An 11,210-nucleotide genomic window follows, 5' to 3' on the forward strand; every position below is an offset into this window, starting at 1 on the left:
CTTCCCGCTCCGGCCCCGGCTGTCAGCTGAGCGGCGGCGGCTTCCGGGGCCGGGCCCAGCCGCGGACCGCCCACGGACCGGCCCCGCCGGCCCCGGCCCTGCCCCAGGGCCCGGGCTCAGCCTCACAGGGAGCGGCCGGGGCGGGAGGACGCAGCCGGGCGGCCGGGGACGTGCGCGAGGGCGTCGGCGGCCTGAAGGGAGAGAGGGGCCCTCCCTTCTCCTCAACAACGCTTATAAAATCGAGCCTATGCGTTCATAAAAGTCAACTTCAGGCACCGAAACAAGTCTCTTCTCCCTGAAAAAGCGCCGCCCTTCCGCCCAAACGTGAAAGGGCGGCGGGGCTTCAGAGCCCAGGCCTGGCCTGAAGCCCAGCGGCAGCTCCAACCCCCGAGATGCTGCTCAACAGAGCCCTGCTGAGGGCACTGGAAGCAGTCATTTGTTACACGGTAATCAAAAATACCTCAAAAAAAGCCCAAAACCTCAGCAGTATTGTAAAATACGCACTGCCGATGAGGTGTGGTACGTTGTACTAGGTGGTCGTGGAGTTGTGCAGAAGCAGCTCCTCTCAGAAGTCCAGCTTGCTAAAAACCACCACAAAGCACGGAAGTCCAGAAGATGTTCCTTATCCTCGGGCAAAGAGTGTTCAACGTGATGGCTTTCCAGCTTCGCGAGGGAGTGAATCCTTTTCAGGATTCACTGCTAAGCACTGCTTAGGCTTCTCAATAAGCTACTGCTTGGCATCAGAAACCACATTAAAATCAAACCCAGCCTGAGAGAAAGAGCAAAATGAAATTTAAGTTCTCGTTTTAAAACTAAAGTCCCTCAGAAAGAAAACTGTGGCACCTTTCACCCCAGGCAGTATCTGTCATCATCCTGCAACAGGCAATATGGTTATTTACCAGAATGTATGACCGCATTTTTATTAAAAGATACAGCCAAATTTGTTCACAGATGTCAAAATGAAGACATTATTTCCTATATAACCCAAATATAGGATGCAATTCTGCAAACAAAGCAAAAGCATCTCAGTTTGAGTCTAGCTCAGGAATAAACAAAACAGGATGCGGAGTCTTCATGGGTTTCTCACAAAATTTCACAGAGCAATTAACAGTGCTCTCCTGTAAATTCGTTATACAGGCCCAGGATCCATTTCGAAATTGGATTAAATACGACAAAGCAAGAAGACAATCCGGTAGAGGAATGCTTGCTTAAAGAAGGATTAGAGTTGCAAAGGAGAAGCCATTCCTGTGTTACCAGACTGAGAACACAATTAGCAGATGAGGAGGTGGAAAATGCGTGGAGTCTGGCCTTTATGGGCAACGAGCTAAGGAATAATGGCCTTGTTTATTCTGCTTTCAGGCTTAAATATGAAACAAAAAAATTCTAACCATGTAAAAGTACCAGTTATCTCAAAATGATTTAATAGAAGCAAAAAAGTAGGACATAAAATACAAGCGGGTTTGTGGTTTTCTTTTAACGTGTCCAGGGAAGTCAAACCTAACAGTAAGATTTGTGTGTTTTCTGCCACTGAATCTTCTGGAAGTCTGACAAACACAGTAGGGATGATCTGAACACAGAACTGACAGGATTTCCATGGAGTAATATAAAATCGCGTGATAGTAACACAAACAGATGCTATTTTTGAACTATTGTTCAGAAACACAAGGCATTTACTGCAAGAGCAGACTCTTCAGCTTCTATAAGAAGCATTCAGGGATCCCCACTACTGGTATTTCGGTAGAGACTTTCTTGCATGTAAACATCCATCCTCACCCAGAAGGAAACATAAGAAATATTTTGCCCCCTTCGCCGCTATTTTCATTCTTCTGTTCTTCAGCATGGAGGTAGGTGTCAGCCCCAGCTCACCAGCAGCCTGTTGCTGTTCAGCTTTTTGGAACAGTCTGTAAGTTACTGCCATTTTTATCTTCTTTAACTTTCTTTTTTTCCTTAGTATTTTCTTTTGTCGTTTTCCTACAAGAAACACATTGGAGACCAAGACACCTGAACATTATATATATAAAAAAAAGATGAAGTATAGAACAGATATTGACACTTAAACTTCACCATCACTAAAATCGTTATGACTGGAGGAAGGTTGCTGGGCCTTTTCTGGATAAAAGGCATCTCTTACCTCCTCTTGAGAAAAACATACTTACGGTTTTCTTTTGGCTTTTTTTAAGAAGCACTCAGGGGTGGTACGAATGGATTCTCTTTTCAATGGTTTCTTAATGAATTTCTTCTTTTGTTTGCTGAGAATGACATGTAGTGAAGAAGGATTAAATTACTTAAAGGGCAAAAATTAATATCCAAAGTAAATAAAACAGATAATTAAATCCTTTAATAGTTGTTAGGGATTTATGGATCTGAATATATTTTCAGTGTTGTTTATTCTGAGATTTGTTCCGCCATGTTATCTCCCAGACATTCAAACTTTATTTTAATATATGTCTAATATAGATATAGAAGGATTTCTAGTTTTAGAAACTATTGGAAGTTATGAAAAAGCATGAAAAGCAGCACTAATTAAAAAATTATTTATCTATATGCATATACCCCTACACTAATTTTTCTACAGGTAACTCAAGAGGGTAAAGGACTTTCATGTATCAGAAGCCCAATTCATGAGCATGGGTCTAGCGAGTCTAAAGCAGATTTCAGGGAACTCATAGAAAAATAGTTAACTCCAGGAAAACTTTGAGAATTCTTTTTGTTTCCATTTTTGTCTGAGTAAAAATTTGCCACAACCACCCTGTGTAAAATTCCTTTTGCAGCTGAACTGCAATTCTATTGCAAACAACTAGATCTTTTGTAACCCACCCAGCCCTGCTCATGCAGGCTTTTAAAATAGGAAAAACTGGTAAACTATTCAAATGAACAAACCTCTGCAGTTTGGGAAGGTGTTTTATGTAGTCGGGCACGGGACAACCAGCTCGCTGGATAACATTGGCAATACTGGCAAGGAGAGGAGGGAAGAGATTAATTCCGTCAGCGAGTGCTTGGACAAGAGATAAGCATCTTCTGTGGAAAACAGCAATCCCTAGCAAATGGCTATTTCATTGTTGTGGTTTTTTTTTTAAAGCAAGAAATATAGCACACTATACAGAATACAAAACACATTTTTGCTATGTTTCCCATTTACCTCCGTAATAAAGGTTTATCATCTTCTGTAAAGAAAGTGACTGCTTTTCCTGTGTGTCCTGCTCTTCCAGTGCGACCTGTCAAACACAAATTTTGCAGAGTAGAGATTTTACTTTAAATATCTCCCTTTATTCCTTTTCACAGCCCCAGCCTCATGATGTGTGTTCATATACTAAGCGTACCACCAAGCAGCTGATCCCCAAAGATTGCTCCTATTGAATGAAAGCACAGGTATGCCTGAAGCATTTAAGTATTTAAAGTTCATAGAAGACTGACAAAAAGTAACGCAGTTTTACTGGAAGTTGAGCCCAGATATAAACTGGCTCATGCGCTGTAGAAACCAATGAAGCAGCAACGGAGGAGGCTTGGTGTCAGGATTTTTGCTCGCGCACAAGAGCATCTACATTAAAGATCTAGGAAATGAGAAAAAGGATGCAATTTGTGAACAACCACTCACCTATCCTGTGGATGTATTCCACCGCGCTCGTTGGCAAATCATAATTGATAACCATATTAACTCCTTTGAAGTCAATCCCTCGAGCTAGTAAGGCCGAGCATATGAGCACCCAGATCTTCCCAGCTCTGAAACTGTGTACTACGTTATCTCTCTAGGAAAAGAAAAAGAAAAGTACTTGGAAACAGCATAAATAGCAATTTGAGAAAGAAGGTGAACTTATGTCCTGAAACTCGCCATGATATTAATGAATAAAACTAAGCCTCTAAACAAAAACCTGCAGTTGTCTACTTCAGAGGTACCTGAAGTTACATTAGAAAGAAATGTAAAAGCAAGCAATTAGAAAGCAAATGTAAAAGCAAATGCTTTTTATAAAGCATTTATTGAAAAGAAGTTCTATCCTCCTACCTGTTGCTGAGTTTTGTCTGCGTGGATGACATCCACATTGATGCCTTCGTAAATAAGTTCATGGAAGAGCTCTTTGGCCCTCTCAATAGACTGTACAAAAACAAGGACCGGAGGAGCAAAACCCTGCAAAAGCATAAGATTTTCTAAGGTTCAAGTCCTTTTCCTACCTTTATGGGTTACAGTCACTGAGCGAATAAAGATACTTAACCAGCCCCAGCATTTATCACCTCAGAGGATGATTTTTTTTTTGACTTAGCCAAATCTTTGGGAGAACTAAACAAATTCAGTTCCACTGTCTTTGACGGAACGGTTCCTAACTTCAGCATCAGGCTGCATTTTAACCCACAGAAACAAGCAGATTTTTTCTTCCACCCAAGGTGAAGAACCCACTCCCACTGCCAAGTGAAATTAAACAGACTGTTAATACAAACTGCTTCTAAGCAAGCCTCAAATATATATCCAAGAACGGAGAACACACTCAGTTTTCACAGGCAGGGTATTTACTCTTCCTCTTGTACAACAGATTTGGACAATGGTTTAACGTGTGTCACAGAGAAGTCTTTGCCCTAGGAAATGATGAATCTCTGACACACAGCTCAGTTCAGTAGAAAGCACAATGTACTCAATTTCTCCAAAATACCTTTTTAATAAGCTCTCTCATTGCCGTTAGTTTTCCTGTCTCAGATCCAACGAACAGCAGCTCTTGTTCTACTGTCTCCGCTGCAGAGTTTCTGAAACCACAAATCCAGCAGGTGTGCCACCGTTAGACTATATTTATATATTTATAAACACTAAAAACCATAAAATATTACCTGGTGAATTAGAAATATTGCACAACAGACTTATTCACCAGTACACAATTTTAAGATTAATATTTATTTGGTGATAAAGTAATGGGTAAAGGAAAACAACACTTTCTCCATACGTGAGAAAGATCTCTTATGCCTACACAATTATTCCTGGAGACAAACAACCTGCAGCACTAAGACTAACAACAGAGGCATACAACCAAGCAGGCTGATGATGCAAAAGCAGCAAGTAATTTGCCCAGGAAAGAAAAAAAAGCCATGAGAGAGTCAGAGTACAACTGCACACCAACCTTGCTCCAATGGACACTAGAACGACGCTGTCCAGGTTGAGTTTACACCACTCCTCTACATCATGTGCAAAGGTTGCGCTGAACAAGGCTCTTCTCACCATGTGGGAGGTGCACGCCAGGAAGATGGAAGCCAGCTGATCCCGGAACCCTGACTTCCCATCTTCAAACAGCTTGTCTGATTCATCCACCACCAGCCACTCCACGCTAGGAACAAAGAGGGCTGCTCTTCAGTAAGAGGCATTTGCTGAGAAGGCAGAAGTTCTAACAGACAATCACAGACACAAGGACTTACACACACATCCACTTTTCAGCCACAATAGTAGTAGTGAAACCGAATTTGATAAAGACTCCCAGTACCTGGTCAAGTCTATTGCTGGAGGATCTTGTTTCAGCAAATAAATCAGTCTGTTTGGAGTAGTAACTAGTATATCTATTAAAAAAAAAAAAAAGGGCAAAACATTAAAAAAGGCACAAAATAAATGAGACTAACAGAGCCCTGAGAAACACAAGTTCCAATCCAATCTCCTGGAGGCACAATCTAACAGGATCCACCTTTGGGCTCACTTGCTATTTCTCCCATGCCAGCTACTTGTTTATTGTTGAGCAACAGATTGCCAGTCTTGAGTGGTATTAACCCATCTCTTCAAAGCCACACTGGCCACAAGAGAAAGGTCAGTGACATTTTTTAAGTTTTCAGAAGCACTTCAGTAGTTAAAACAATTACCAAATTTCTTAGAAGACTTGGGGCCAAACTTCTTTGCTGCTTCAGCTGCCTTGTGGATCATATGTATTCTGAAGCCTGTCCCCTCAGCCAACTTCACCAGCTCCCGATGCGTCTGAAAAGGCAGCAAAAGAGATTAAATTTTCCAACTGAGCTGATTAACTTTTTTAACCAGAAAAACTGCAGACAGTCCTGAAGATGCAGCTTCAAACATCACTCTGATTTCAGTGTTAAGAGAAAGATGTGTAGGTTTTCTTAGCATAATAAAATGCAGCTTTCTAACATGCATTATTCACTTGAAAGTTCTCTCAGGTGTGACTACCATACCTTGATTCTAACGATGTACCTCCCAAAAGCCCCCTCTCCTATTTGAATAAAAATGGAACTCCACCCAAAGCTGCAATTTTTATTTCAGTTTAATAACAAAGATTTAATATAAAGTTATTCGTTGAACTTCTGTGTTTGGGACAAACACAGAAGTCCCTTGTAGCCATCTCAAATACAAAGGTAGGTATTAAGAGCACCTGAGCATTGAGCAGTTTTAGAATTTGATCAAAGAATCCCAAGCCTCTAATCTAATTATCTAAATTAGATTGAGATGCTAAATATGTAGCTATTTCACAGAGACGAGAGACTTACAAGAAACATTTAAATTAATTTTTTCTGATATCTGAGGATAATAAAGGAAAAAAAATATGTATTTATTACCTGCTATTTTACTGATTCAGAGCGAAAACTTTGAAGTACATCAATATAACAACCCGTCTCCCCCCGACACACACCTGGCTAGCAAGTTCTCGGGTTGGCGATATGATCACAGCTCTGAAGCCTTTGTTCCTGGGTTGTTTCAGATGTATTAAGAGAGGAATACAAAACGCCAGGGTTTTTCCAGACCCAGTAGGAGCTGAAGCTAGAAGTTCCCGACCCTGTAAGAAAATACAAGAAGAGTGTTATATTTTACTAGAAGTAAGAAAACCAAACAAAAAAAATCACACTCATGTAAATATTAATGCTACAAACTAACCCAAAATACATTAGAAAAAGCACAGACCAAGATTATTATAATGGCTAAGTTCTGAATTCTGATGCAGTTGATCTCCCTCTAAAGCTGCTCAATAACCTCTGCTGTGACCCTAACAAGAGGCCATTCTACAAATTTTGCCACATTCCCCATAATAAAATGAAATGCCAGGAAACTTACGTGAAGCATGACGGGAATAGCCTGCATCTGGATCGGTGTCGGGACCCGGAAACCAGCAGCTTGAATGTTCTCCATGATTTTAGGGTGGATTTTGTATTCCTTTTGAAGTTGCTCAAACGTGGCAATCGGGTCGGGAAGATCTGTTCCTTGGACACTGATCCTGTGTTGGTTTCTGAAGCGGTTTATCTAAAAGGCAAACAACAAACTCTTTATTACCGTAAATGAACCACATTTTTCCGATGAAACACCCGCAGAAACCGGGCAATCTGTTGCCACATCAGAATTCCATGGTCCCACCTTTTGTCTTCGCAAGCGTTCCAGTTTTTCTGCAGTAGGTTTTTTGTCTTTTGCATCTTCCAATTTTGCTTCCAGAGAGGACATCCACCTTATTCCATTGCTTCCTGACAATTCCAGCATTGACGTTGCTTCTGGAAGTTTCCAAAATTTGAAATTTCCATTAGTGAAATCCAGACAGAATTTATTTGATAAAAAAAAGAACATCTCAAAACCCTTTTCCTCCCATTCTCACTGAAGTTAATGAAGACTCCAGAAAGATGGCAACCACTTCCCCACGCCTTCACACCCAATCCCAGCCCCACGCCCACCCTGTCCCGGTCAGTGATCGCGGATCCCTGCCCTGCAGCCAGCCCCCATTTATACACTGAGCAGGACACCCATGGCACAGAATATTCCTTTGTCCTGGCTATGCTCCCTCTCAGCTTCTGTGGGAAGCTGAAAAAGCTCTTGACTAATATAAACATCACCCAGCAACAGCTAAACCAGTATGTGTTATCAGCATTATGCTCATACTGAACCCAAAACACAGCAGCTACTGGAAAGAAAATTAAATCAGTCCCAGCTGAAACCAGGACATCAGGGTATTCTGCCACAAATGCATGTCTATGTGTCCAGCTTTGGAGTCCTCAACACAGGAAGGACATGGACCTGTTGGAACAGGTCCAGAGGAGCGCCACGAAGATGATCAGAGGGATGGAGCACCTCTCCTATGAAGACAGGCTGAGAGAGCTGGGGTTGTTCAGCCTGGAGAAGAGAAGGCTCCAGGGAGATCTTATAACGGCCTTCCAATATCTGAAGGGAGCCTACAGGAGAGCCGGAGAGGGGCTCTCTGTCAGGAAATGTAGTGACAGGACAAGGGGTAATGGTTTTAAATTGGAAGAGAGGAGATTTAGATTAGATATTAGGAGGAAATTCTTTCCTGTGAGGGTGGTGAGACACTGGAACAGGTTGCCCAGGGAAGTTGTGGATGCCCCATCCCTGGAAGTGTTCAAGGCCAGGCTGGATGGGGCTTTGAGCAACGTGCTCTAGTGGAGGTGTCCCTGCCCAGGGCAGGGGGGTTGGAACTCGATGATCTTTAAGGTCCCTTCCAACTCTAACCATTCTATGATTCTATGATATACAAATACCTCGTGTCTTTTTCTTTTTCCTTTTCCCATCGCTGCTTTCTGCCATTCTTTTTCTCTTCCCTGCCACGTCTCCATCCTCATCCCCTGCTCCATCCTCCTTCTGCTCCTCCTCGCCAGCCCCTGCCAGCCCCCGGCCCTCCTTGGCAGACCCCAGGGGGGCTCCCTCCTTGCGCCCGAAGAAGTCGAGGCTCTCCAGCGAGACGCTGCCGCCGCTCCCCTTCATCACCTGCGGGAGAGAGCAGGGAGAACGCTGAGACGGCCCTGTCCAGATCCAGACCGCTAACACCGGGCCGCAGGTAGGCCCGGGGTCCCGCCGTACGGACGGGACGGGGCCCAGCAGCCCGTATAGCGGAAGGAACAGGGCCCAGCCCCCTCTTAGACTCCCCCCGGGTAGCACCGCACCCCAAATCGCCGCGCATCTCCCCCAAAACGCCGCACGTCAAAGCGGGCACCGGCACCCAAGCGCCGAAACAGCTCCTGAGCCTCCATGCTGCCGCCCGGCTCCCAACGCTCCCCGCGGCGACCCCCACTCCCGGAAGTAGCGAGTACTTCCGGGGACGCGCCATGGCGGGGAGGGTGTGTGTATCTGTCATGGCGCCGTGCTGCCATGGCAACCGCGCCCTTAGGCTCCGCCGGGTCGCCCTCCTCTGTAGGCCGCACCAAGCGCCCGGGGGCACCGGGAGAAGCCTCCCCGATGGGAGAAGTTCTGGGGGGGCTCCGGGTCAGCGGGTGGCTGTGGGGCCCTCCCGGCCGGCGGCTTCCAGACCCCCGTTACTGCAGCCAGCTGCCACAGCAGAGTGGTGTTTGTTGATGCCCTGTTTCCTTTTTGTTTTAAAAAAAATAATTTTAAATCATCGGCGTGAGGTCTCAATGAATCAGAAATACCGAATCTGGCATATAAGCCATAAAACTGTTCTACATCTTTATAGGCCGGTGGCGGTGTTTTATCCTTTTGTATATTCCTGATGGCAAGTTAATTGCGCTGACTGCGTCGGCTATTTTTGAGGAAGGGCTTGGCCGAATCTGAGGACAAAAGCTTTTGTGGGAAGTTTTTGTTCGCGCTTGTCTGGGGTTTGGTGATTTACAGTATCGTTAGCTGGTCTCAAAGGACTGACCTCTCTTCTATCCATCACAGCGCCAGCAAGTAGAGATTATCAGCCCCGCTCTGCCTCTTAGAGATGTAAACTTAGGCCCTAGATATTTCTGAGGAGGTAAAACAGTGGCTTATTAGCAATTTTCATTGCCTGGATCATCCCTTGGTTTATATTCTCTTTGTGGATTGATGGGGAATTCCCTTTGTGATCTGCAACAAGTGGCTCTGCCTTTCCCCGTGGAAGCAGAAGAACGTTCTCTCTTGGTTTGATTCAAACCCAGTTTGTTAAAAAACATTTAGGGCTCGATCCTGCGCTACCCTCCTGATTGTAAGACCCACGTTGCCAGGGCTTTTCAGTGTGTGTTTGACGTGAAGCCGGTTGGCAGTCCCAGCGACACCTAAATTAAAGTCAGGAATGTGCTCAGTTAATTTCTTTAATCCTTGATTTCCACTGATACAATCCGGCCTCACAACTGTGCTTGAAGAGAGAGACGCTGGAGGCAATGGCAGGAGCAGCCCAGCAACTGGCTCAGCTGCTCAGGGCAATCGAGAAACTTTTCCTAGATTAAGATCAGAATTTATTTAATTCATGTATTTATTCATTATGATAAAGAGTGAGACCCAATAGCACAGGTAAGTCTCCTCGTACTCTGTATCAGATCAAAACGATACAGATATATTTCCTGGTGTTCCTGAAGTAAAACAAACAGAAACCCAATTAAGCAACAACAGCATTACACAAACTGGTTTATGCCATAAAAGTCTCAAGGGCTAAACGTTTAAATTGCCGAAGTCCGAGAGCCCTAAGAGGTACTGGCAATGGCTGTTCCTCCTGTATCGTTCCCGACTTTAATTACAAACTTTGAGATGAAAAATGGCATAAACGCCATCCTCCCCGCAGCCCCTATCTGCCTGATTTATAGTGCTTTTTCTTTGCCAACCTTTTGCCTTCCCAGCAGAGGGGTGGAAGCAGCCGCGTGGAGACCTGGGTGGGTGCAGAGCACTGCGATGCTGACACTTCCCTCGGTGGTGTCCCCGCACTGCTGCCAATGGTGTATTTACTGTGAATAAAGCCAGTGCGGGAGTGAGACTTGATGCCACATCCTTTGAGCCATTCCTGGGCTGAGGCTCTTGCTTTTCCTCTGGGAGAAGTGACTAATGGTTGCTGTGAGAGGACAGGGAAGAATGTGGAGGCATTTGTGTAACAAAGAACTATAAATCATCTCCGATATCCATCACTCACCAAGAGATGCTGTCAGCAGATTCAAGAGTGAGGAAACGGGAAATATTCTCTTCACCAGTGGAATGGGAAATCCCTTTATGTAAGGAATAAGGAGCTCTCCTCCGGAGGAGGCAGCACCGGGAGCCAAGCAGGCGGAAAAGCGTGTGCTGGGAGCGAGGGACGCTGTGGCAGGAGCACCCTCAGCCACACACTCCCGTCTTCCAGCACGTGTAGCCCCGGGGACCGAGCTGCCATACGTGGAGGTCTTTCTGCCCTGGAGCAGCCGGAGGGGCCAGCGCCAGGATTTGGGCTGAGAGGGGTCATGTCGTGTGTCGGGGTGAAAGGGGGGAGTTGGTGAAATATAAAAATGGAGCAACTTAACGCAAAGCAAAACTGCTCTTGTCACGGCGTAGGGTTTAGCTTTGCCTCCCCGGTGTTGCTCTATCAATT

The 11,210-nt window shown here is 44.8% G+C and overlaps 1 protein-coding gene across 1 annotated transcript; it reads right to left on the bottom strand.

Annotated features, from left to right (window-relative positions):
* Positions 1–897: 897 nt before the first annotated feature.
* Positions 898–8,955, bottom strand: DDX52 (DExD-box helicase 52). Its single transcript, XM_074160670.1, has 15 exons — positions 8,848–8,955; positions 8,446–8,671; positions 7,319–7,449; positions 7,022–7,207; positions 6,603–6,746; positions 5,824–5,935; positions 5,457–5,529; positions 5,100–5,303; positions 4,641–4,731; positions 4,001–4,123; positions 3,596–3,746; positions 3,140–3,215; positions 2,881–2,952; positions 2,157–2,249; positions 898–1,971 (listed from the first exon to the last, which is right to left on the bottom strand). Exons 1-15 carry the CDS (start codon positions 8,932–8,934, stop codon positions 1,884–1,886), a joined length of 1,857 nt encoding a protein of 618 aa, XP_074016771.1. The 5' UTR covers positions 8,935–8,955; the 3' UTR covers positions 898–1,883.
* Positions 8,956–11,210: the final 2,255 nt, after the last annotated feature.

The sequence above is a fragment of the Numenius arquata genome, chromosome 18 (assembly GCF_964106895.1).
Source record: "Numenius arquata chromosome 18, bNumArq3.hap1.1, whole genome shotgun sequence".
Taxonomy (NCBI): domain Eukaryota; kingdom Metazoa; phylum Chordata; class Aves; order Charadriiformes; family Scolopacidae; genus Numenius; species Numenius arquata.

Excerpts from the sequence above, each read along its gene's own strand:
- DDX52 (XM_074160670.1), bottom strand. The coding sequence starts at position 8,934 with ATGGAGGCTCAGGAGCTGTTTCGGCGCTTGGGTGCCGGTGCCCGCTTT. Across the intron at positions 3,747-4,000 it reads CAGACAAAACTCAGCAACAG|AGAGATAACGTAGTACACAG; the intron begins GTAGGAGGATAG and ends TTCTTTTCCTAG. Across the intron at positions 2,250-2,880 it reads CACCTTCCCAAACTGCAGAG|CAAACAAAAGAAGAAATTCA; the intron begins GTTTGTTCATTT and ends TGTCATTCTCAG.